The sequence below is a fragment of the Erythrolamprus reginae genome, chromosome 7, assembly GCF_031021105.1.
Source record: "Erythrolamprus reginae isolate rEryReg1 chromosome 7, rEryReg1.hap1, whole genome shotgun sequence".
NCBI lineage: Eukaryota > Metazoa > Chordata > Lepidosauria > Squamata > Dipsadidae > Erythrolamprus > Erythrolamprus reginae.
Window position 1 is genome coordinate 56,018,890 of NC_091956.1, and position 24,852 is coordinate 56,043,741.

Consider the following 24,852-nt stretch of genomic DNA (forward strand, 5'->3'; position numbering starts at 1 on the left):
TCGTGCTCCTGGCGCCACCGCAAATGCTGCCGGCCTCGAGGCGGCCAACGGTGAGTTTCTATTGTGTGCAGGATGTTCTTAACTCTAATCTATGGTGTGTTTAGGTTCTTTTCTAAAAACATGCAATGCAGGACAAGTGTAAAAAGTGGAGACGAGTCCTTTTTTTTAGCAAATCAAAATACTCAAGTGTTTGAGTATTGCCTGTCCATCTTTTTCTTTGAAACTGTAGAAGCATAGTTTTTGAATCCCAGATAATGCTTTATTTAGCCATGATCAAACCATGCCTGCTTCTACTTTGGGATACTTTACTTTAAGTAAGATTAGATTTAAAGAAACTGAAAGAAGGCAGAGAAGGCCAACAAGGATTGTTGGAACAGCCATGGTGGTGCAGTGGTTACAGTGCAGTACTGCAAGCAACTTCTACTGATCACCAGCTGCCAGCAATTTGACAGAATCTCACCAGGCTCAAGGTTGACTCAGTCTTCCATCCTTCCAAGGTGGGTAAAACGAGGACCCAGATTTTAGGGGGCAATATATGCTGACTCTGTAAACCGCTTAGAAAAGGTTGGAAAGCACTGTGAAGCGGTATATAAGTCTAAATGCTATTGCTAAGGATGTATAGAATTGCAAATTAATGTCTTACGATATGAGACTGAGAAGTGGGTATGATGAGGTTTGAGAGAAGGCAGCTGAGGTCAAGAGTGAGAAAATGCTTTTAAAAATGGTAATTTCCCCCTGTCCATTCATGTCCAACTCTAGAGGGTGTTGCTCATCTCTGTTTCCTAACCAAGGGAGTCAGTGTTGTCTGAAAACATCCTTTGGTCATGTAACCAGCACGACTATACGCCAAAGTGCACAAAAACTGTTTCCTATCTACCAAAGTAGTACCTATTTATATACAGTAATACTTCATCGTACAAATTTAATTGGTTCCGGGATGAGGTTCGTAAGGTGAAAAGTTCGTAAGATGAATCAATGTTTCCCATAGGAATCAATGGAAAAGCGAATAATGCGTGCAAGCCCATTAGGAAAATCCAAAACATTAAAGCTAAAAAAAAGAAGAAGCTGAGGTGAACGGAGTGGAGGGACAGCGAGAGGTGGCAAGAGGTGGCAACGAAGCAAACCAAAAAGAGCCTCTCTTGAGCTCTGTGAGTCCCTGCCTTCCGTTTTTGTCCCCCCCACTCTGCTCATCTCCCCCACACCTTTCTCTTCTCTTGAGCTCCACGAGTCTTTGCCTCCCGTTTTGTCCCCCTTCACTGTGCTTATCTCCTTCACAACTTTCTCCTCTCTTGAGCTCCATGAGTCTTTGCCTTCCGTTTTTGTCCCCCCCACTCTGCTCATCTCCCCCACACCTTTCTCTTCTCTTGAGCTCCACGAGTCTTTGCCTCCCGTTTTGTCCCCCTTCACTGTGCTTATCTCCTTCACAACTTTCTCCTCTCTTGAGCTCCATGAGTCTTTGCCTTCCGTTTTTGTCCCCCCCCCCACTGTGCTCATTTCCCCCATGCAGTTTGGAAGGGGGGAATTTGTCGCTGGGATTCAAAGCAGCGCTAGCAAAAATGAAGGGAATCCCAGCGATGGGAGCCTCAGGGAAATCCCAGCAATGCAAGAATGGACGCTTTGGCTGGCAATGGAAGTTTGGAGGCGGGGATACCCAGGGAAATCCCAGCGCTTCGGGGCATCCCAGCGGCAGCGGCTCAGCTTCGTAAGGTGAAAATAGTTTGTAAGAAGAGGCAAAAAAATCTTAAACACCGGGTTGGTATCACGAAAAGTTCGTATGAAGAGGGGTTTGTAAGACAAGGTATCACTGTACTAACATTTGCATGCTTTCAAACTGCTGGATTAACAGAAGCTGTGGCATGAATGGGAATTCATCCCTTCATTTGATGGTTGGAAGTTGAACTGCCCACCTTCCGGTGGATAAGCCCAGTGTCTGGGCAGGAAGACATATTAGAAAAGCTTTCTAATGATGAGCAATTTTGATAATGGAAGTAATTACCAAAGAAAAATATTTATTAAAGTTGAAGCTAGAGCCATTGGTGAGGAATACCTTAATTTTGATTTCTATGATAGTCTTCTACTTACAACTATTCATTGAATTATGGTTCAAAGTTATGATAGTCTTGGAAAATGTACTTTATTACTTGTAGTAGCACTTACTACTGCTGACTACCCCTGCCATCATATGATCACAATTCATGCAATTGGCAACTGGTTTTCATTTCATTTACAGTGTATTGCAGCATTCTGTGGACATGTGATCATGCATGATTTGTGATCGGCAAAAATGTCCAGCAGGGAATCTGGATTTGCTTAATAAGCATAGTAATCTGCTTAACCACCATAGTAAACATGGTCATAAGATCAGGTCTGTTAATGTAATGACTCAACTTATGACCACACTGACTTAAGACCAAAATTCTGTATCTAATTGGTAGGTCTATTTTACAAGGTATTAAGAATTTTTGGCCAAAATAGCTTTTTTTCAACAGAATAATTCAACATACTTTAAAATGCATTATAATATATATACCCTATTGCATTTGTAGAAGAGTTTGTGAAAGCAGAAAATAGATTCCAGTAAAGTTTACTGTATCTACTATAAAAAAACTGGTTTCCATTTTCCTACAAATCAACTAGAGAAGAAGAACATTTTTGAATTCGCAGATAAATGCTTAACTGAAAAGTATTGTGACAGTTCTGCTACCAATATTTTGTCGTATTGTTGCTTTGACATATCACACTGTTTTCAAGTAGAAAGAAAAACCTGTTTCCTAAAGACCAAAAACAATTACATGATTCTTTCCCAAAAGCATTGCTTATTTTCTGGCTAAACTTTGTTTCAAAGATATTGTCATTTCCCTCCCCCCCTTTCAAATAGTTTTTCTTGAGTGTGAGAAGACAGAAAAATTAAAATAGGCTGCTTTTCTTCAGCATTTAATTCTAACTCATTGGCAAAATGTTTGGTGCATGCAAGGGGACCCTTCTGATTCATTACTGTTTTAGCAAGAACCCTGAAAAATTCTCCCATGCTTTGGCCATTATTAGTAATGCATGGTTACTGTTGGAATAAAATATTATCTCTTTCCCTTCACAAGCAAACTATAAGTAAATCCTGAGACTTTGAAATAAGCTCCCCCAGGAATTTGCATTTTTGAAGTATCATTCCAATGGGATTTCTCAGGCTCAGTGCACTTTATAAAATGAGTGCTAGAGTTTAATGTATTTGATGAATGTGAATTCTTGGATGAATAAAACTAAACTTTTTAGCTAGCTGGATGAGACTTCGGACTTTATTCTGACTTCATGATTATTACATCTCCTTTTTATTTCATGTGATTTGGAAGATGTCCCAAAGTCTGTTTTGTTCTCAGAAATTAATACCAGACTCTGTAGTGTCATCCCCTAATCCCCCAAATTTTACCCTTAGACTATCCATGGTTGACCTCTCCAGATTCCTAAGAGGTCAGTAAGGGGCGTGTATAAGCGCACCAGCATGCCTTCCGTCCCCTATCCTAATGTCTATCTTATATTTCTACTAGCTCCATTTCTATGAACTCTAATATTCCCAATGATTATTTTTTCCTTACTGTTTCTAATGACTTTCTTTTATTCTTCTATTGATATATTTCACCTGCATTGTGTATTGGAATGAATGAATGAATGAATGAATGAATAAATAAATAAACAAACAAACTTATTTTAATACTAATCGTAATTTTTGCAATTATTATTCCGATTGTTGTTATCAATCGGAATAATGTAATCCTAATTTTGATTGCATTATTATATAATTTTATTCTAGAAACTCATATCTATTTCAAAAATGAATTTTATTCTTCACAATTCTTGATTTAGTATTTCTGCTATGCAGATCTTTCATCTCTGCAAAACCTTCATTTCTGAATCTGTATCACACTAGCTCGATTAAAGATTTAAATCACTTCCACTATTTGTTTATGTAAAGCATTACTGGTTCTTCATAGGCAATCAGTTGATCCAGACAATATTAAGGTTACATTTGCAAGAAGTCTAAAGTCTAAATAGGTTTGATTAAACATTTGCCTGAATTTGTGTCCTAATGATATAGTTAAGCACATTGTTATGTTTATTTTTAGCTGTCCAACCCAGAAAGGTTGCAGTATCAAAAGATAACAGTAAAGATATTGGTAGCTAAGAATACATTCAAATATAACTACTAAATAAATTATTATCAGAGAAAGGATACTATTTCTTTTATACACAAGTGTTGGTGATTACCTATAAAGCCCTACATGGCTTAGGACCAGGTTACTTATGGGACAGTATATAGGACCTACAGAGTTGGCCTTCTCTAGGTCCCATCAGCCAAACAATGTTGGCTGGCAGGCCGTAGGGGAAGAGCCTTCTCTATGGCAGCACTGAACCTGTGGAATCAGCTTCCCCTGAAGATTTGCACTGCCCCTACTCTCCTGGCCTTTTGGAAGGTTTTAAAAATGCACCTTTGCCGGCAAGCCTGGGGCCATTGAGCTTGACACTCTGCTCTGACTGGCTGTAAGACTGTGTTGTTGCAAATGTGTGGTTGCAAATGTGAGCTATGTTTTAAAGATTTGGGTTTTTTAGGTTAGTTAATTGATTTTAAATTTGGACTTAGGATGTTTCTATTGTTTTTACATGTTTGTAAGCCTCCCGAGTCTTTGGAGAGGGGCAGCATATAAGTTTGAATAATAAATAATAATAAATAAATATTATTTCTAAAGATGGTTGATGAAAAATGTGGGTGAACCTCAGGCTGTAGGTGCTGGAGAAACCAACTGTACCAAGAAACAACAACAACAAGGGTGCTTGCCAAGTATATGTTTCAAAAACACTTGTTAAGAAAACATAGCTGGAAGGAATTTTGTGGTGCTTATTTGCCATTTGTCTGCTTCCTATGAAAAACACAGCAGGTTTGACAGAAACGTGATCTCTTAGTTGTCCAGCTAAAAAAAATAGGAATCTGCAAAAAAAACCAAAAACCCACCCCAATAAGGAAAAAGCGGAGCGTTGTTAGTAAATTATAGTGCTGCAAAGATTAAAGGCATCATTCCTGAAATAATATAGCAGGAAAAATTGTGCATCTTGTCATTGTGATTTAAGGAAAAGAAAAACATTCTTGAAATATTTGATTTTGTTTTAATAAATAACTGATAGCATATCAAAGAGGATAAAAATATAACAATTATATTTACATTTAATTTTCTGCTTAGTATCTTTGACTGGATTCATACAATATTTGAACGAATAAATAATATTCTTATAGGTTCTGGGAGCTCAGCCCCTATAATTCTATTGTGCAATCCAGGGATTAATTAAACAAACCATAGTTAATTTAATCACAAATAAATGCCATGCTAACAAAAGCTACTGGGGACTGCTATCATTTCCTCTTTCTGAAATCATTGTGAAACTCAAACTAAGCAATAAAATAAAGGGACAATATTCCAAGGAATATATTAAAAATATATCACCGGTGCAAAATGTCATTTTATATGCTTTTTTGGGGGGAGGGGGGGAATGAGAATTAATACATTCCTCTCTTGTAATTCAAGCATTTGATGAAGAGAAGCAGGAAATGGAATAATAGCGGGTGCTTTTTCTTTTTTATGGTGCCTTCGAGTCAGCATTGACTCCCGGCAATTATCTGAATGAATAAATCCCTGCATTTTTCTTGGAAAGAATTTGGGAAGTGGTTTGCAATTTCCTTTTTCCTAGAGCTGAGAGAGAGTAACTGGCTCCCAAGATTGCCCTGCTGACTTTGTGCTTAAGGCAGAACTAGAACTCACTTTCCTGGTTTCCATCTTAACCATTACAGTGATCCCCCGGGTATTGCGATCCCGATCATTGCGAAACGGCTATATGGCGATTTTTCAACCCGGAAGTAAAAACACCATCTGCGCATGCGCGCCCTTTTTTCTATGGCCACGCATGCGTAGATGGCGCCGGGCAGATCAGCTGCTGGGCGGCTTCCCTGGGTCTTCCCCCTCTTGCTGGCGGGAGGGCGAGCGGCGGGCATCAGCGAGGAGTTTCCCCACCGCCCACGCAAACTCCTCGCTGCTGCCGCGCCCGCCGCTTGTCTTGTCCGCCCGCCGCTTGTCCGCCGCCTGCCTGCCCGCGCGCCCGCCGCTCGCCCACCCTTCGCCCGCCCACACCGTTCGCTCGCGCCGCTTCCCAGCTGAGTCCTGAAGCGAATTGGCTTCAGGACTCAGCTGGGAAGCGGCGCGAGCGAGCGGCGCGAGCGAACGGCTTGTCCGCCGCCTGCCTGCCCGCCCGCCGCTCGGCCGCCCTTCGGCCGCCCACGCCGTTCGCTCGCGCCGCTTCCCAGCTGAGTCCTGAAGCGAATTCGCTTCAGGACTCAGCTGGGAAGCGGCGCGAGCGAACGGCGTGGGCGGCCAAAGGGCGGCCGAGCGGCAGTGAGGAGTTTGCGTGGGCGGTGGGGAAACCCCAATCTTCGGCTCCTCGCTGCTGCGGCGGAAGTAAAAACACCATCTGCGCATGCGCAGATGGTGTTTTTACTTCCGCAGCGCTACTTCGCGAAAAACCGATCATTGCGAGGGGTCCTGGAACGGAACCCTCGCAATGATCGGGGGACCACTGTATACCAAACTGTCTCTCAATACTGGTAACAGTGAAAAGAAATTCAAAACATTTATGACTATACTTAATGTTTGCTATAAAGCATCTATTTTGGTTTTGCCTAATAAACTTGGTCCAAAGTTCTTTTATTAGTTATTATAAACATTATAGTGCTGCAAAGATTAAATGCATCATTCCTGAAATAATATAGCAGGAAAAATTGCATAGCTGGCTGGAGAATTCTGGAAGTTGAAGTCCACAAGTCTTAAAATTGCCAAGTTTGAAGACCTCTGCTTTATAATTTCAAATAGTCACTTAGAGAACAGGTTAATAAGTCAAGACTACCAGCTTTCAATGGGTACATCTCCTGGGGATGATGCAAACCAGAGGTAGTATTCAGCCGGTTCGGACCAGTTTGCCCAAACTAGCAGAGAAAATCACCAATGGAACTGCCCACTCACCCTGGCTCTATGATATATGTAGGCACATTTTGGGGCTGGGCACATGCGCGGAATGTGCGCACAAAGCGCATGCACAGAAGGTTGGGCTCATGTGCAAGACAGGCCCGTGCGGGTGAACTGGTAGTAACAAAATGGGAAACCCACCCCTGATGCAAACAGTAACCTGACTATGAAGAGCATCAGGCCTACAGGGAATATGTAGGCAACATTTTTTCTTCAACATGAGTAGAAGATAAACATTAATTTATTTCGCCTTCCAAAAGTTAACTTAAATTTGAGGAAAATTACTGATATATGTTTATATTTCACTCTTTGACATTTTCAATTTAAAGAATCTAATTTTACTCAGAAAATTTTAGGGATTCCTTCTGTATTTGTTAATAAAGATATCTGTTCCTTCAAAACTTGCTCTCCAAATACAATTCTATAAATAAATACCTATTTTTGTGGGTCAGATCAGAAGATTAGCAGTGACTCAAGGTTAAACTACTTTGTCTTAAACCCATGTGCTTAAGAATGAGTTTATATTGTATCCGTTTGTTCTATTCCCCCCAAAGTGTAGGGGTTTGATCTATGTTGGCACTTTGAGAAAGAAAGTCAATTCTTATTCCTTTACTAATTATTATGTCCATTTGCCATTCTTCCCATCAAAAATTGTATCCCATCAAAAATTATATCAAACTATTTTCTTTCAAAAATATAATTGTCTGAAAATTGCATACATTTTGGTTATAAACAGCTTCTTTTGAGTATAATTCCCAATGAGAAAATAATAAAAATGAGATATTGTTCAATAAATTCTGTGCTGAGGTCTAAAACTAATTAGGTTTTTTTGCATGTGCTAAGTATATTCAGAAATGTGTGCTTAGTATAATACATACCCTATCCCTGAATCACATTCCAGTTTGTAGAACAGATTATAATTTGACCTAATTTTTCAATTTATCCAATTGTAGATCAGAACAGAATTTAATTGGGAATCCTACCGTTATGAAAAATGAATTAAAGTGAAGAGGAGCTTCTTAAAAATAAAACCAAGACAATTTTACAGATTACCAGAGTGACAGGACAGAAATAATAAAAAATGAATGTGGAGAACGTAGAGGAAAAATTCTTGCCGTCACCTTTAATTAACAGGGATGAAAATGGCAACAGATGTGTGAGTAACACTATTAAATCTTTGAATGGAAGCACTGTTAGTCATCCTCACCAAGGAGTAGAACAAGAAGATACAACTGAGCTCAAAACCATTGCTTCAAGTCCATGCATTCAAGAGCAAGACTTGCAGAAAGTTGTCAGTGATTATATTTGCATGGGGACTTCAGACCTGAAGTATTCTTTTTCAAAGGATCAATTTTACATGGATCCCATGAATCAGACTTTCCTAGCTTCAGAGAACTGTGGCAAAGAAAGCCTTGCAAAGGAACCTTTTCAGAGTTGTAGTACTAGGAAATCAGTGTCTTATTGCCAGACAGATCTCATGAATTCAATGCCCCTGGCCTCTACGGAAAGGAGCACTATCCAACATGAATTAGGAAGTGCCCAAATAGAACAGGAAGATGCTAACACAAATGAACCTTTAATGATAAATTTGGGCGATGCAATAGCTAAATGTTATGAGGAAGAAGTCTGTCCTAGAAAATTTGGTGAAACGTTCACCTTTGAACACTCTGATACTCCTAACCTAGACATTTTCATCAATTCAAATGCGCAATCTATTTCCCTTTCAACGGCAGATGACAAGTTTACCAATTATATTGATTTAGTTTCACAGAATAGTGAACAGCTTGAAAAGCAAGGACAGCAGAATGCTGGTTCTTACGATAAGCAATTATCAGGACTAGGGCTGTCTGATATGCACAAAGACGAGCATAAGAAATATATGCATAGCACTCCTGAACAAGATGAAAGTAAATGGATGGCTGGAGCAAGTATAGAGGATCACCTGTATGGTGCTTGCCATTTAGCCATTGAAAGCTTTGACGAACATTCTGAACAGGAATTTTGTGAAGACGAAGTGCACATGACCAAAATCCAGAATCTTTTCAAAGAAAACGAGGCCTTGTTGAAAGGATCTAATGAAATATCTGAGCAAATACAAAATGATACACCAAAATCAGAAAGAGTTGCTCTGTCTGAGCAGAACTGTCAAGCAACTTTCTTTGTTTATAACTCCCCAGCCAACGAACATACCTTGACTTCTCCTAATGTGGGGTCAAAAGGTGCAACTTTTACTGTAGTTTCTATGCCAGAAGATCCTGGTGATGGGTCTAAACCTGGAAAGAATACCCCCTTGGTAAAAGATCACTCCAGAAGTCCTTCACTTAAAAATAATCCTGAACAAATTGTAGTAAAATCAACAAGGAGATCTTCTTTTACAGCTACTATAACCAAAGCCAGGAAAGCAGAAATTGTGAGTTTTCCAAAACCAAATTTTAAAAACATTAAGCCAAAAGTAGTCTCCAGGTCTGTGTCACAATGTAAGGATGCTGCTGATCTAAAAATAAGTCCAAGATCTCCGCAACTATCTACTGCTTCCTCCTCTTCCTTGTCCTCCTCACCAAAGCAACCATCTTTTTTGTTTGCAGCATTGAGGAAAAAGAAGGATTTGGATAAAGGCACCAAAGCAGAAACACCTATGAATAAGACTCATAAACAACATTTTAATAAACAGCTTCCTAGCCAAGGTGTGCATGCTACAACTTATTCTGAAAATGTATCTCAGAAGATTCCAAAAACACTGTTCAAGCAGAATGTGGATCAGGTTGAGAAAGCAAAGCATCTTAGTCCATCATGCTTTCCTATGGCTTTAATGAGCTCCCAGAATGATGGTGGGTCACTAAGTGAAGGAATGAATAATGCAGAAACTTTGGCAGCTACTCACAGTCCAAGGATGAATCAGAGAGCGCTAGAAAACAAGCATTCAAATGACTGTACGAGGATTCCAAACGAGACATCTACTCAAGAGGTTACAAACAATGGCCATGGACTAGTTCAGTTTAGTCCGGTAAGTTTATTTGTGTGTTATATACTGTATGTATGTATTCTTAATCTGATCTTCAAACCATGTTTTTTACTGGTTGCATGTTCCTGAACCAAAAACCATTTTATTTCTGAGGTTATGAGGGTTGACACCTTGATTTTAAAGGCAGAAAGTAGAAAATTATATTTTCCCCTAAATAGTATTTATTATAAACATGGCTAATGCTGATTTAGGTTTTTTAATACATATTTTTATTCAATGGCTTTACATAGTTAAGAGAAACAAGAACAAACATGTAAAAAAGATTAAAGTACTAGAATCAAATAAAGAGAGAAAGAGTTTAAAAAGCAGTTGCAAATTTTTCCTTATAGGAGTTACTCAATTTTTATTATTTCTCTCTTTAAAGCTCCGTTATATATTTCCCAACTTTCCATATTTACTCCATTATAGTTAACAAACCTAGGAATCACCAGTTCATTTTCCCTCATTGTCAGTAAAAGGATCATACTAGCTTTCCAAATTTATAAAAAAATTATAGAATTTATTTTATAAAAAATAAAAATTCTGTTTTCCACTGGATATTTTTAAAAATGAGATGTGTTGTTGATCAGTACTTTTTCACATGTTTACCATGCAATGTTAGTTTGTAACTTAGTAGTTATGATTAGCTGCTATCTGTTACTACTTTAAATCCTGAGAAGAAATGCTAACACAAAACTCACAGACTAGTCGGCATGTTTTCCTTGAAGCAGAGCCTTTTACCTTTTTTATTGAGCCTTATACTGTAAAGTTACATCTTATTAAAGATCTGACATGTCCAGCATCTACAAGTCTAATACAAAAGAGCTAGTTTGTTTACAAATTAAATCTAATCTAATCACCTAATCTTATTGTAATCTGTCTATGGTTTAATGTAGGTTGTTTTAAGAATGCAATTAATACAACATTGCGGTGTTGCAATGCTTCAAAATAACACTTCCTAACTTTCACTTCAGCATTAATTACTACCATTTCATATTTTGCAAATTCTTTTTCACTGAAACAAAAAACAAATGTGTAAATAATCTGGCATTATCAAACCCAAACCAACAATTTGGTTAATATGCAGCCACTTACGTTTTGTAATGAGAATTTTTAGCAAGCTTCCAGCAAACATACTGACACTAGTTTAAAAGTATGTGGGTGAGTCTGTCTTAAATATTGGTATAAAAATGATTTAGTGCTAACATTTCAAACGTAATATTGGCATTTAATAACATTTTAAACATATGCATATTAACAATTTAGGTTTCTATCAGGGGTTACCCCAGCACCCAATGATTCTGCTCTGAATGCTGAGTTGCAATATTTTTGTGGTCCATAGCTGAAATTTCATGTTGTTGTTTCACTCAAATAATATTTGGGGACACTTGTGCCATGTCAGGTAAAAATCCTGATGCTTACCACAAAGCATTAACTACAACATTCAATGATTTTGTAGCAACAGACAATTATTTTTACATACTCTAAGCACACACAATTAAGTGCCAGAAATAGTGCTGCAATCTTACGACTATTGCCTTCTCTGCTTGATCAAGAATACGTACATGGATAGCTACCATGTACGGAGAGGGGCGGCATACAAATCTAATAAATTATTATTATTATTATTATTATTTATTATTATTAACAAAAAGTATGTATGTATAGTGTGCAAAATTTGAAGCAGACCTTACTAGCACATATAATCAGAGGTGGGCTGCTAAGGTGGAACGATGAGGTAGCAGAATTGCGCTGGACTCCGCTAGCACTCAGAGCCACAGGGGCGAGCACATGTCACCACTTTAGCAGCCCACCTCTGCATATAATCAACTGAACGATGCTTCATTAGCTATAGTTACTTTGTGCTCTGCATTATGAGAGCAAGAATATACATGTTTCTCTACAATTATTCTCCCCATCTCTTTGTTTTTTTACATATGGTATTAAATCATGCAGGTTTCTTTGTCTAAAACAGACACTACACAAGGTCAAGGTTTTCCTAAAGGCACTCCTGCTTCTGTAAGGAAGGTACCACCATCTAAAATTATATTCCCTCATAAGAGAGGAAGTGATAATAAAAATACTCATGCGACCAAACTTTCATCTCCTCAAAGACGCATGTTATCATCAAACTCTGGTAAGAAACATTTTTGTCTATTATTCTGACACTATGACAGTGTTAGTGTTTCAATTAATATAAGTTTGAAAAATATATATTCACTAAAAATTAATTGAATTGTCAGTCTTTTTCCTAAACACCGCATCCTAAATCAATGATCTAATTACAATTGTGTATAGTCTGAAATGTTTGGATATAAATTCTATAATATTGCATTGTACTAAGCCATTATATTTTTAATCACTGTCAGAATGAGCCTGACATATCCTGTTACAGTTGAGTTTACTGTGTTGTTTCAACTAGGATATGATTCCAGATTAGGTCAGAGAATAGGGGGTGGAAAACATGGAAGCACTCTAGACCAAATCCTGCCATTTATGTCAGCCATCTGCAGTTGATTTGTCTTGCTTTTACTGTTCGAATAAAGAGATTGGAAGTTTTAACTTTCTGTCTGAAAAATCAAAGTTGCATTGTTACAGTTGATTACCTTGGAACCAATAGAACTGTCCCCTTCTAAAGCCAGTTGTTCTGATATTTGCACGCTACCTGAGAAAGGGATTAAATTAAATCCTCTCCATTTATACCCTGCTGGGAAAATCTAGGGTTCTATTTTTAAAGAGTTGAATTAAAACTCATGTTAAATGTGTACATACCTGTGGAGTAATTTGTTTCCTATGAAGGTATATTGTTCAGGAGATTTAATATTTATTGTGGGGGCAAGTAATAGAAATGTTATTGAAAGTCTGGCAGTAGAAAATAATTTATTTAAGTGTAGAAATTAAGGTACATCTTTACTAAACATATATCATTTGGATTTTTTTTTTTTTTTTTTTGTAAACCAGCAACTCTCAATTATCATGATCAATAGTATTTGGAGATCTGTAATTCAAAATTTCTCTGAAAGTAACCTAGTAGGGAGGTTGATGTCGACTGTCCTGATTGGCATGTATGTTTAATTATATTGTGTGTTTTTCCTCATTTGATAATAACAACAAACATTGATCACTAGGGGGTGAGATCAAGCTGGGAAGTAATAGTAAATTCCAGCTGATGATCTCTACTGAGAAAATAGTTTGAAACTGGCTTCCCTGCAGATATGAACAACAGACTACCCCTGCATGTCAAGATGGTACTTCATAATTTTGGTGGGTGTTTGAAGTCTGAGCCAGGACAATCTTGTGGGAAGACTATCATAAAAGATATGCTCAAATTTAAAGCACACAAAGTAATCCTTCAGTACTTTGGGCCATTGTATCTTTGAAGTAGAATCAGTGATTAACTTATCTACCAATTCTTGATTCTGTAAAAATTAAAATTCTGAATAACTCAATATAAAAGTTTTGTATTAGTTCACAAATTGCTATTTTTTCCCTCCCTAGTTTTCTCCCCATTAACTAGATGGTTGGCCTAGACATGAAAAGCACAACTTTGAAAACATGTCATCATTTTAAAAGTATGCTAATGACTTGTTATCTAGAAAAACCTGTTTTAATTTGTCTGGCTTTCCCACCCTCTATAAAATGGGAAGCAGTCCAAAACAATGTGCCTCACTATGTGCCTCTCTTTCATGTTCAGACATGCTGTCTCTGTTTGTTTTCCTACCCTGAGCTTTGGTGTAAAATCTTTAAGTAGCCAATTTAATTCTCCTATTCATAAAAATGGCTTAGTGGGAGGTAAGCATAGAAAGTGGAAAAAAAGTAAACTGTAACCTTAGCTTTTTATACACTATTTAAAAAACACCATTTATGTGCTCCATCTGATTTCATATCACCTCTTTTTAAGACGAAAGAAATATACTTTAGTGATCTTAAAAGTAGATGTAATATGTATGATGTTTTGTTTTGTGGAGTTTGTAGCAATGAGTTTCGAAGTTTGAACTGGGTTATCTTTTAGACTGGCTCTTATTTGAGACAATGGTATGTGCATCATTCTTCATGGTATTTCAAGCTGATCATAGCTATTATATAAATTTCTCCCTTAATCTTGTAGATTTTGTTAGACACTTACTTTCAATTTGTCTAGTCGTGTTTGACACTTTTGAGAACTGCAGAAGTAAGCAGTAGGCATTTTCAGTGGCACTGATTGTGCAAGTTCATCTCTATGGATGCTTTCTAAATCTATCTTATTAAAGGACTTCTTATGTGATTTACAGATAAGGGATAATTCCATTATTTCCAATTTCAAAGCCAGTTTCTATAGCTATAGGCAAACATTGTTATTGTAATAATGGCTACAATTTAAGACAGTGGTTCTCAACCTTTCTAATGCCGCGACCCCTTAATGCAGTTCCTCATGGTGCGGTGACCTCCAACCATAAGTCTAGCGCCATTTTTTCCATCAGAGCTTTAAGCTGATTGGCAGGAAAGCCAGAGGAACACCCCCACTATAAACATCTGATTGGTTAGATTGTAAAATCATGTTCCAAGGCTCCATAACAGAAGCTCTGGTTCCTAAAACCATGGGTGACCTCTGTGAAAAGGTCATTCAACCCCCAAAAGGGTCCCGACCACCAGATTGAGAACTACTAGTCTAAGACGTTGCTTACATCGAGAGAGAAATCTTGGACTTGTATTAATAGATGAAGGAGATTTAAATAACTCTGATATTACTATGAAGGCTTAATATTATTAAGACAAAAAAGTTTTCTCCATAATTTTAGATATATCAAAAATAAATGGAATATAATAAAATTGAGCAAATGCCTTCATTTAGCAGCAGAGATAAGTCAGAGCAATTTTCCATAACCTGCTGCCTTCCTTAGGCATTCTGCGGAAAAAAAGATCGGTAGATAGGAGAAAGCATCCGGTTGGCCAAGGCTTAATATAAAACTTGTTTAGTAAATACGATAATTCTTGGAAAAGAGAGAGACCCATTCACAGTTATAGAGCTCTTTGATACAAAACTTATCCAAGGACTTGAAATACCGGCAGTCCTCAATTTACGACCATAATTGAGCCCCAAATTTATGTTGTTAAGTAAGATGTGTTGTCAGTTTCACTCCATTTTATGACATTTCTTATCTCAGTTGTTAAGTGAAACACTGCAATTGATAAGTTAGTAACCCTGTTGTTAAGTGAATCTGGCATCCCCATTGACTTTGATTGTCAGAAGATCGCAACAGATGATGCAGCAACAGTCACAAATATGAAAAAGTTGCTAAGCATCTAAATTTTGATCACATGGCCATGGTGATGCTACAAAGGTCGTAACTGAAAATTGGTCATAAGTCAATTTTTTCCCTGTGGTTGTAACTTTGAACAGTAATTAGATGAACTGCTGTAAGTTGAGAATTACCTACCTCTCCTTTTAATACTAATAGAAGAGTGGATGAAAGTTCAAGCTCTCAGTTATGCAGCTTTGTATTCAGGGCTTGATTTTTTTAGTATAATTTCAGGCATAGGGGCTAAACAAATATTTCTTTTCCCTCACAGTGGTACTCAGATACAGCTTGCTAATGGTTAAAAGGCTGCAGATTTCAAGCCAAAAGGCATGAGGCAGTGTGAGCCAATATGGTGCATTCCATCCATAGCTAAAAATTAACATGGAAAAATGGTTGCAGATACTGTGCAGACTGCTTGTTGTTGAGGAACGGCTAAAACCAAACTTCAAGCTAGCCTTTATATTATGGCAGATATCTAAACAGTTCACCCCTGAGAGATTAGAGTGTTAGCTAGGAGTCTGGCTGCTGTCCACTAGCAAGTTGGCTATTTTGCATTCTGAATTATCATTTGTTTTGAAATTATTATCTAGTGCATACATGGTATGTGGTTATCATGTTCTGCATTGCTGACAGAAAATAAGATTTTTAGTTATGATTCATTATTTATAGAATAAACTGAGAGGAATTAAATCTAAACATATCCACTGGCATTTGATGATAGCACAGGCATCCCCCCCCCCAACTTCATAATAGCTAAAGAGTTTGGCTTCTGTTGCTGCTTAAAGCTAGACATGACATGTTCTTTAGGTTTTTTTTCTTTTTACTCCAAAATCTGGGGACGCACCATTTCAGCCAGAATAAAACAGTGCCTTCAATCTTTCTCTGGGGTTGATTTTTCTGTTCAAAGTAAGTTATATCCATATTAATATGCTTTAGTAGTTCAACTAAAAGTTTTAAGCATTTGTTGATATAGTAACCTTTCACTAGCCAAGCTGGTTAACACTCCCTAAAAGAAGGTATTGTGCACAGAACATAAATTATATTGTAGTAAGACAATAAAATTAAGACATAAATTAAAGGAAAGGAAAAAAAAGTATTGCTAGTTTAAGTTTACCCTCCAGGCTATATTTTTCCAACTTTTATACTGGAAAACATACTTTTTATAATGCTTTATATATTGCCTTCTGTTTTTCAAAACTCTTTTTTTAAGGGGAACTTGTACAGAAGTATTCAGAAGCATGTGGTTTATGATTTTCTTTTCTTTTCTGAGAAATAGCTAACATTCCAGGCCTAGTAACATGTTAACATGCCCAGTACTCTTCAATATCTTCATCAATGATTTAAACTAGAGAGTAGAAAGGGAGCTCATCAAATTTGCAGACACCGTTTTAAAATTATTTAAAATAGCCAACACTCCAGAAAATAAGCGTAAGATACTGAAGGATCTCAACCAACTTGAAAACTGGATCCTATCTAACAAAGTGAAATTCAGTGGTGAGAAAAGAGATTCTTTTATCCATCACACAATTCAGTTTGTTATATACTTTATCTAAATCATATACAGTGGTACCAGAGCCGCCATTTCTTGCTTTCCTTCTCCTTCCTCCCTTCTTTCCTCCCTCACTCCCTTCTTTCACTCCTTCCTCTCTTACTCTCCCCTTTCACACCTTTCCTTGCTTTCTTTGCACCCTTCCTCTGTTCCTGTCCCTTCCCTCTTTCCTTCCTTCCTTCCCACCCTCCGTCCATTCATTCACCCATTCCTCTCTTGATTGCCCCTTTTACCATTCCTTCCTTCCTTCCTCCTTCCTTCCTTCATAGCTCGCCCTCGCCTTTCTTCCCTTCCTTCCAGATGGGAGTGCCCCCTCAAGACACCCGCCCGACTGCTGGTACCCTGCTTTTTCTCTCCCCTCGTCCTTTCCAGCTCCTCGCTGGTGGCTGCCAGGTGTGGGATCCCCCTCCCCTCTCCCCTCGCACATGGTTTTGTCAACAAGGCCTCTTCCAAGAAGGGAGAAGTGCCAAGGAGTCGTAAATAAGCCATGCTCCACTTGACCGATGCCAGGAGGCTCTTTCTTTCCCTCGCCGCTCCCGCTTCTTTCTTTCTCCTGGATGAGTCCACACAATCGGCTTAACCCAGTTCCTGAAATAGCCTATGGCAGTGCTTCCCAACCTTGACAACTTGAAGATATCTGGACTTCAACTCCCAGAATTCCCCAGCCAGCGTTGAAGTCCAGATATCTTCAAGTTGCCAAGGTTGGGAAACACTGGCCTATGGGACCGCCTCGCTTGGCGTGAAGCGGGAAATGATCCCCGGGGATGGAATGGCTCGGCGACTTAAAATAGTTTTTAAATGGTGGGGGGGCCCAGACACTTAGGCTGTATGGGGCCCCAAAATTCCTGATGGCGGCCCTGAGTGGTACCTCTACTTAAGAACTTAATTTGTTCCATGACCAGGTTCTTAAATAGAAACGTTTGTAAGTAGAAGCAATTTTTCTCATAGGAATCAATGTAAAAGCAAATAATGCATGCAAACCCATTAGGAAAGAAAGAAAAGCTCGGAATTTGGGTGGGAGGAGGAGGAAGAAGAGGAGAAGGACAGTTGCTGCCCAGAGCAAAGGGAGCATTTCTTTTCTTTGGGCGCTGGCAGAGGTTTATTCCCTCTCCAAGCACCCAGAGAAAGGAAAATGCTTTGTTCACTCTGGACTGCCAAAACCTTCTTAAGCACCATTGAAAGGTTCCTCTGGCACCCCAGAAAAGCCCGAGATGGCCGGGATTAAAGGAGGAATGGCAGGAAACTGGGCAGGCCTTCATGCCGCTCTCAAATTTCTTGGGAAAATTTTCCGGGCTAGGGTTCTTAAGAAGAGGCAAAAAATCTTCCCATGTAGGTTTCAAAGAATCCCGGTGACATTTTGACGAGGTCCCACACGTCATCTTCAGGGTGGGAGGATTCAGAGACCTTATTGAAACATAGCCAGGATTCTCTGAAACCTATATGGGAAGAAACCCAAATATTCCAAGACCTACATACCTGTCCCCATGGAAATCTACGAATATATATATATATATATATATAAACATGTGATGATGATGGTGAATGTGATTTCACCGAAACGTCGCATAGACACTCAAAATATTACACGGGGCAAAACCCGAACTCAGAACAATCTACATACATATACCCGTGAAAATCTACGAAAACAAATATATATACATATACATATACATATACATACACATACATACATACATACATATATATAAGTGTCTTGAATTTTCATGGGTACAGGTATGATATATATACATACATACATACACACACACACACACACACACGTACACGTCTTTTTCTTTTATATAGCAAAAATATTATGTACATGCCCACTGCCCAGCACAAACAACAATATTGAATGACCCAGATTTTGTTCTTTGTAATCTTTCACACCATTTCAAGTACAATTTTTCCCTGAAATACAAGCTAATCCCTTTGTAGCTTTTGTATTCAATCTAGTTCCCTTCCCTTGTGGATTAACTGAACAATAGCAAAATTCTTCCAATTGTCAGGCATAGTTTTAGTCTTCACACACATTAAGCTAGTTACACAGCCACTCTATAAATAAACTGCACCCACATTTTAACAATTTTATTTCACATTTCCATTCTGTTTATTCCTCTCATAGAGGGATTCTGGGAGTACACAATAAAATATTAAAATATATAAGTTTTGTTAAAAAATTAAGAGGTGGCAAAAGATTAAAATTATTTAAATGGTGAATGGAGGGCTTGTAGGAGACTGACTAATCCCGGAGCTGTATGCTCCATAAATGTCCTACATCAGATGACAGAACCATGCCCTAACTCAGAAGAATGGGAGCCTCTTTTACCTTCAGGGGACAAATGTTCCATAGGGCAGGGGCAATGGCAGAGGCTTCCTAGTCTCCATCAGTTGGACTACTTTAACTGATGGTGTCTGCAACATACTTTCCCTGTCTGAGACAGCCAAGGATAACCTTTATTTTTTCACCATTCCACAATGCATCATTTTCTTACATCCCGTTGGTATAATTTGGCATACTTTTATTGCATTCTGTTTTGAAATTATTTTCACTACATTTAAGTTGGTTCTACATCCTCTTTCTTGCCTCAATGCACGTAAAAGAGGGGCAGAGATTTGGCTGACATAGTCATGGCTGTCATCTTGACTCTTTGTTAACAATACCCTGTAGACACATCTGCTTATGCCATTCCGAGTAGTAAGTTTATCTTCCAATACTCTCTTATACAGGACTTCTAATTTTGCTTCCTGCAGTCATTTCTGTTTTAACTTTTTCCTTATCCTTTTCTTCCATCTCCATTCATTCCCAAAGATTCACTCCTGATACCAATACTGTATATGAAATACCAATATAACCAATAGATACAATTTACATAGACTTCTGTAAAGCCTTTGACTCAGTAGTAGATGACAAACTACTTCTAAAACTAAAAACTTATGCATCTCTGCATTCCTGTATAAATGGATAACTATGTTCCTGTCAAACAGGCAACAAATGGTCACAATAGGAAACGCACAATATCAAACCCTGTACCTGTTAACGGCAGTGTCCCCACAAGGAAGCATTTTAGGGCCAACTCTCTTTATATTTTACATAAATGGCCTGTGCTATCATGTTAAAAGCAACTGCATCCTCTTCACAGATGATGTAAAGTTATTCAGCACCACCAACAGTGCTGCTATCCTTAAAAAGACCTTTACTATGTGTCAGAATGGTCAAATGTCACTGCAAATCTCAATCAACAAATGGTCAGTCTTACACATGGGCAAGAATAATCAGAACACAAAATAGAAACTTGATAATCATAGCCTTGTTGACTATCCTTACTCAGTTAAAGACCTTGGAGTATTCTTCTCTAATGATTAAATGTCAGAGCCCACTGTAACAGCATTGCCAAAAAGGCATTTAAAAGTGGTTAACCTAATCTTGCATAGCTTCTTCGCTGGTAATATTTTACTTTTAACCAAAGCATATAAAACATTTGCTAGATCAATTCTTGAATACAGCTAATCTGTCTGGAATCCACACTACATATTGGACATTAATACAACTGAGAATTTCCACAGAGATTTCTTGAGAAGAATCCTTCACTCCTCTGTTCTCTGAAAAATACCTTATGCCACCAGGTTTGAAATTTTGGGCCTTCAATCTGACCTATAGTGTAGCACAAAATTATCTAATACAATGTCCTACTGACTGTCAACACAACAATACATGAGCACACAATAGATACAAATGTAATGTAAACCACTCCAAACTTGATTGCAAAAAATATAACTTCAGCAACAGAGTGGTCAATGCCTGGAATACTTTACCTGACTCTGTAGTTTCTTCCCCAAACCCCCAAAACTTTAACCTTAGACTATCTACTGTTGACCGTAGCCCATTCCTAAGGGGTGCGCATAAGCACACCAGCGTGCCTACCATCCCTGTCCTAATGTCCACATGTATTTGTAATCATCTCACTCCTAACCATGCTTATAGATTTTATGTATTCACAATCATGTTTATACTTTGTCTGTAATCATATACACTCTTGACAAAATAAAACAAATAAATAACAAAAAATCTGGTCCTCTTATCACTGGTTTTCTTCACTAATTCTTTCATCATAAAAACCATATTTTTATTTATTTTCCATCTTTACATGCGAATATACTTATGCTTAACTACATAGTTAATCAAAATGATTTTTTAAGCAGATGTTTCCCAAGCAGTTGTAATTCTCAATCGTTCTTGAATCTCTCACTAGCCCAATTGCTATTTTTCTTTTCTTTTCTACATTTAGCTATTCCTGGCAGCTTACCAAATATTTATTTGGTTTTTTTTCTCCAGTTACATTATATTGCATTATGATAAAAATTATGATAAAAGAACAAGTAGAAATGAATTTGTGAATTTTCCCTCCAAATTCATTTCTACTTGTTCTTTTATCATAACTTTTATCATAATGTTTTATGTATGGTTTATATGAGATGTGTGATTTCTTTTTATATTAAGGGTTTTTAAATTGTTTTAATAAATTGGATTTGTACTTTTATTGTTGTGAGCCGCTTCGAGTCTTCGGAGAGGGCCGACATACAAATCTAATAAATAAATAAATATCATACAACTGTCACCAACCTGTTGGTTCCTGCTTTCATCTAGGTTACAATAGACTAGATAGTATCAATTCATACTTTGTTACATAACTTTTAATTCATAATTCAGTGTACACTCTCGCCTCCTTGGATTTGATCATCAATTCCATTTCATGATATTAGGCGATGTCTGGTCGAAGCCCAGAGATGGGACAGTAAAACCCAGTTGAGTCCAATCGTTTATTGTTTATAATGTATAGAATCTTGCCAAACTCAAGCTATAATCTTCTAACCTACTAGATCTGTGATTGCGAACCTATGGCCTGTGTACCAAAGGTGCCATGCAGAGCCATATCTGAGGGCACGTGAGGCATTGCCCTATGTCAGCTCCAGTGCGCATGCACTGGCTAGCTGATTTTTGGACTTGGGGAAGGCCGTTTTCACCCTCTGGAGACTTCAGGAGGCTTACCTGAAGCCTCTGGAGTGCAAAAAATGGCCCAACAGACGAACCAGAAGTTTGAAAAAATGGACTTCTGGTTTGCCCATTGGACTGTTTTTCACACTCCGGAGGTGAAGAAAAAGAATTCCCATTTTTGGCATGCAAGAAGAAAAAGGGTTGGCATCACTGTACTAAATACTACCGTGTTTCCCCAGAAATAAGACACTGTCTTATATTAATTTTTGCTCCAAAAGTTGTGCTACGTCTTATTTTCAGGGGGGGGGGGGCTTATATCTCTCAAATAAGACAAATTCACAGGCAGAAAAGCTGACACCCCCAAAGAAAGTGTACCGTACGGTACACTGATTACGGTACGGTACCTGTCAGTATGGCACCTACACACACAAACGACGGCACTTATATGGTACAACAGTATACTCCCACTATTGCAGCTTCCGGCCACCAGAGGAACTACAGTCTACGTACTGTAGTGGAGACTGTAATGGTGGTGAGACAGCAGCAGACTGTGTCTGCTGTACTGGACGGTACAAAGCGATGGAAGGGGCCAGCAGGGGACGCCACATTATTACGGTACCGCTATGAACAGCTTTGAATGGTACTGTATGTAAACTTGACTATGCCTTATTTTCGGGGGGTGCCTTATATTAGCAAATTCTGCAAAACCTCTGACATGCCTTACTTTCGGGGTACGTCTTATTTTCGGGGAAACAGGGTATATATCCTGAGGGATAGGAGGTGGCTACCCTGCACCTCTTCTTCCCATCTGCATCCAGCTCGGGACTATGCAGTTCCTGAATGTTAGAAGAAGCTCTGTGTTGTTTCCCTTTTTCTCCTGCAGATGCACATTTCATGACAAGTAATCTTGATTCAGATCTATTGTGTTTCTTCTCTTTTTTTCTTAGTTTTACAGACATACACAACATACCTATTTTTCTTCCTTTTTCTTCATCTATCAATTTGTGCTTTTTACTATTTACTTCCTTTACATTCTAAGTCACATTCTACCCCATGTAAGGGTCATTGCCAAATAGGTTCATTGATTTTGAGTTCTAATATTTTTTGTTGATGGAATCAACTGAGAGTTTCACATAATGCTTTTTTTATTTTTTAAAAAAGTATGGACCAGATTCTCTTCGTAATAATGCAGCATTAAACATTCTTTGCTCAGTGTAAGAACAGAACTAGTCAGTTTGAGCAGGTTATGTCCAATAGGTCAAATTTTTTCATGTTGTTCTATGCATTTTGGGATTTTTAATCTAGAGATTGCCTTGTAAGCCAACGTTCTGCTGTGCATATCCTACCAGCAAGGGGATACATTGAGTTTACTATCACGTGCTTGCAAGCCAGAAATATGAAACATGTCTGTATCAAGTTGCAGATGGAGTGTAGCAGGAAGGGTCAGTGTAAATTGAGTCTTAACAAGATCCTAGAAATAGGATTGTAGTCTGTCAAAGTATATGAGAAGAAGAAACAAACCAATCCTATGCAATTTATGGTGATATAAAACTTGCTTTTAAAGACACAACTTTAAGTTTGAAATAGAAGGGAAAGAGAATTTAATGTGAAATATCATGCACGTATCTAATGGTCCCAATACAGTTCATGTTAGGAATACATGTAAATGTTCCTTTAGTGAGTTTATTGTAAATCTTTCAATTCTGATGATTCAAAATAGATTTCCATTAGCTGAGGTATACAAAAAGGGAACATTAGAAGCCAAATGGTTATATTTTTTTCTTCCCTCTTTTTCTTGGAATTTTAATTCTTGATAAATTTGTTTCTGTGTGTTGTGTCTGTGGAAAAACAGACAGATTGAACACAGTGGAGTCCTTAACACGATAATCAGCTCAAGAATTTAATTTTATCATATAATAAATACTTTTATGCACTCTTCAGTATACTTTTATTCTTAATATTAAACTCAACTCTGAAAAAAAAATCAGATATTGACATCCTAAATTACAATTAATATTGATAAAATACTTTTTCTATTGCTACATAATAAATTAATGAAATTTATGTATTTTATTTATTTATTTATTTTGTCCAATACACAATAATACTCAATGAAGGTTATAGAGGATATAGTAGAGAAGAAATACAAGATATAGGATAGACTATAGGACAGGGGACGGACGGCACTCTACTAAGCTTATGTACGACCCCTACTGACCTCTTAGGAATCTGGAGAGGTCAACCGTGGATAGTCCAAGGGTAAAATGTTGGGGGTTAAGGGATGATACTACAGAGTCTGGTAATGAGTTCCACGCTTTGACAACCCAATTACTAAAATCATATTTTTTACAGTCAAGTTTGGAGCGGTTAATATTAAGCTTGAATCTGTTGTGTGCTCTTGTGTTGTTGTGGTTGAAGCTGAAGTAGTCTTTGACAGGCAGGACATTGCAGCATATAATCTTGTGGGCAATACTTAGATCATGTTTAAGGCGTTGTAGTTCTAAGCTTTCTGTTTTGAGTGGAGGAATGAAGGGCTTTTCTTGTGAAGTATCTTTGAATATTTTCAAGAGTGTTAATGTCTGAGATGTGATATGGGTTCCAAACAGATGAGCTGTATTCGAGGATGGGTCTGGTGAAAGTTTTGTAAGCTCTGGTAAGTAGTGTGAGATTTGTTGAACCAGTCAGAAACTGAGTCTAGGTCTTTTTGTAGAGTAATTGTGTTATCAGTGGTGTTGAAGAGTTTTACATCGTCTGCAAAAAGAACACAGTTGCTTGTGATGAGATTGCAAAGGTCATTGATGTAGAGAATGAATAGTGTAGGTCCCAGTACGCTACCTTGGGGGACACCGCTTTTAACAGGGACAGGTGTGGATATGGAGCTTCCTATTTTGACCACTTGTTGCCTGTTAGACAGGAATGCAGTAATCCAGCTGTGGAAGGATCCTGAGATGCCATAGAATTTGAGTTTTTAA

At 38.0% G+C, this 24,852-nt stretch overlaps 1 protein-coding gene across 3 annotated transcripts in view; it reads left to right on the plus strand.

Moving 5' to 3' along the window:
* The window catches only part of MTUS1 (microtubule associated scaffold protein 1), a 121,695-nt gene that overhangs the window by 20,879 nt on the left and 75,964 nt on the right, over nt 1-24,852 (plus strand). For 2 of the 3 annotated variants that reach the window (XM_070757619.1, XM_070757621.1), the window contains exons 2-3: nt 8,009-10,059; nt 12,013-12,193. In XM_070757619.1, the coding sequence (XP_070613720.1) occupies nt 8,137-10,059; nt 12,013-12,193 (2,104 nt within the window). In that variant the 5' untranslated portion in view covers nt 8,009-8,136. Of the gene's footprint in view, nt 1-987; nt 1,149-8,008; nt 10,060-12,012; nt 12,194-24,852 lie in introns of those variants that run through there. The other variant, XM_070757620.1, reaches the window with a different exon arrangement.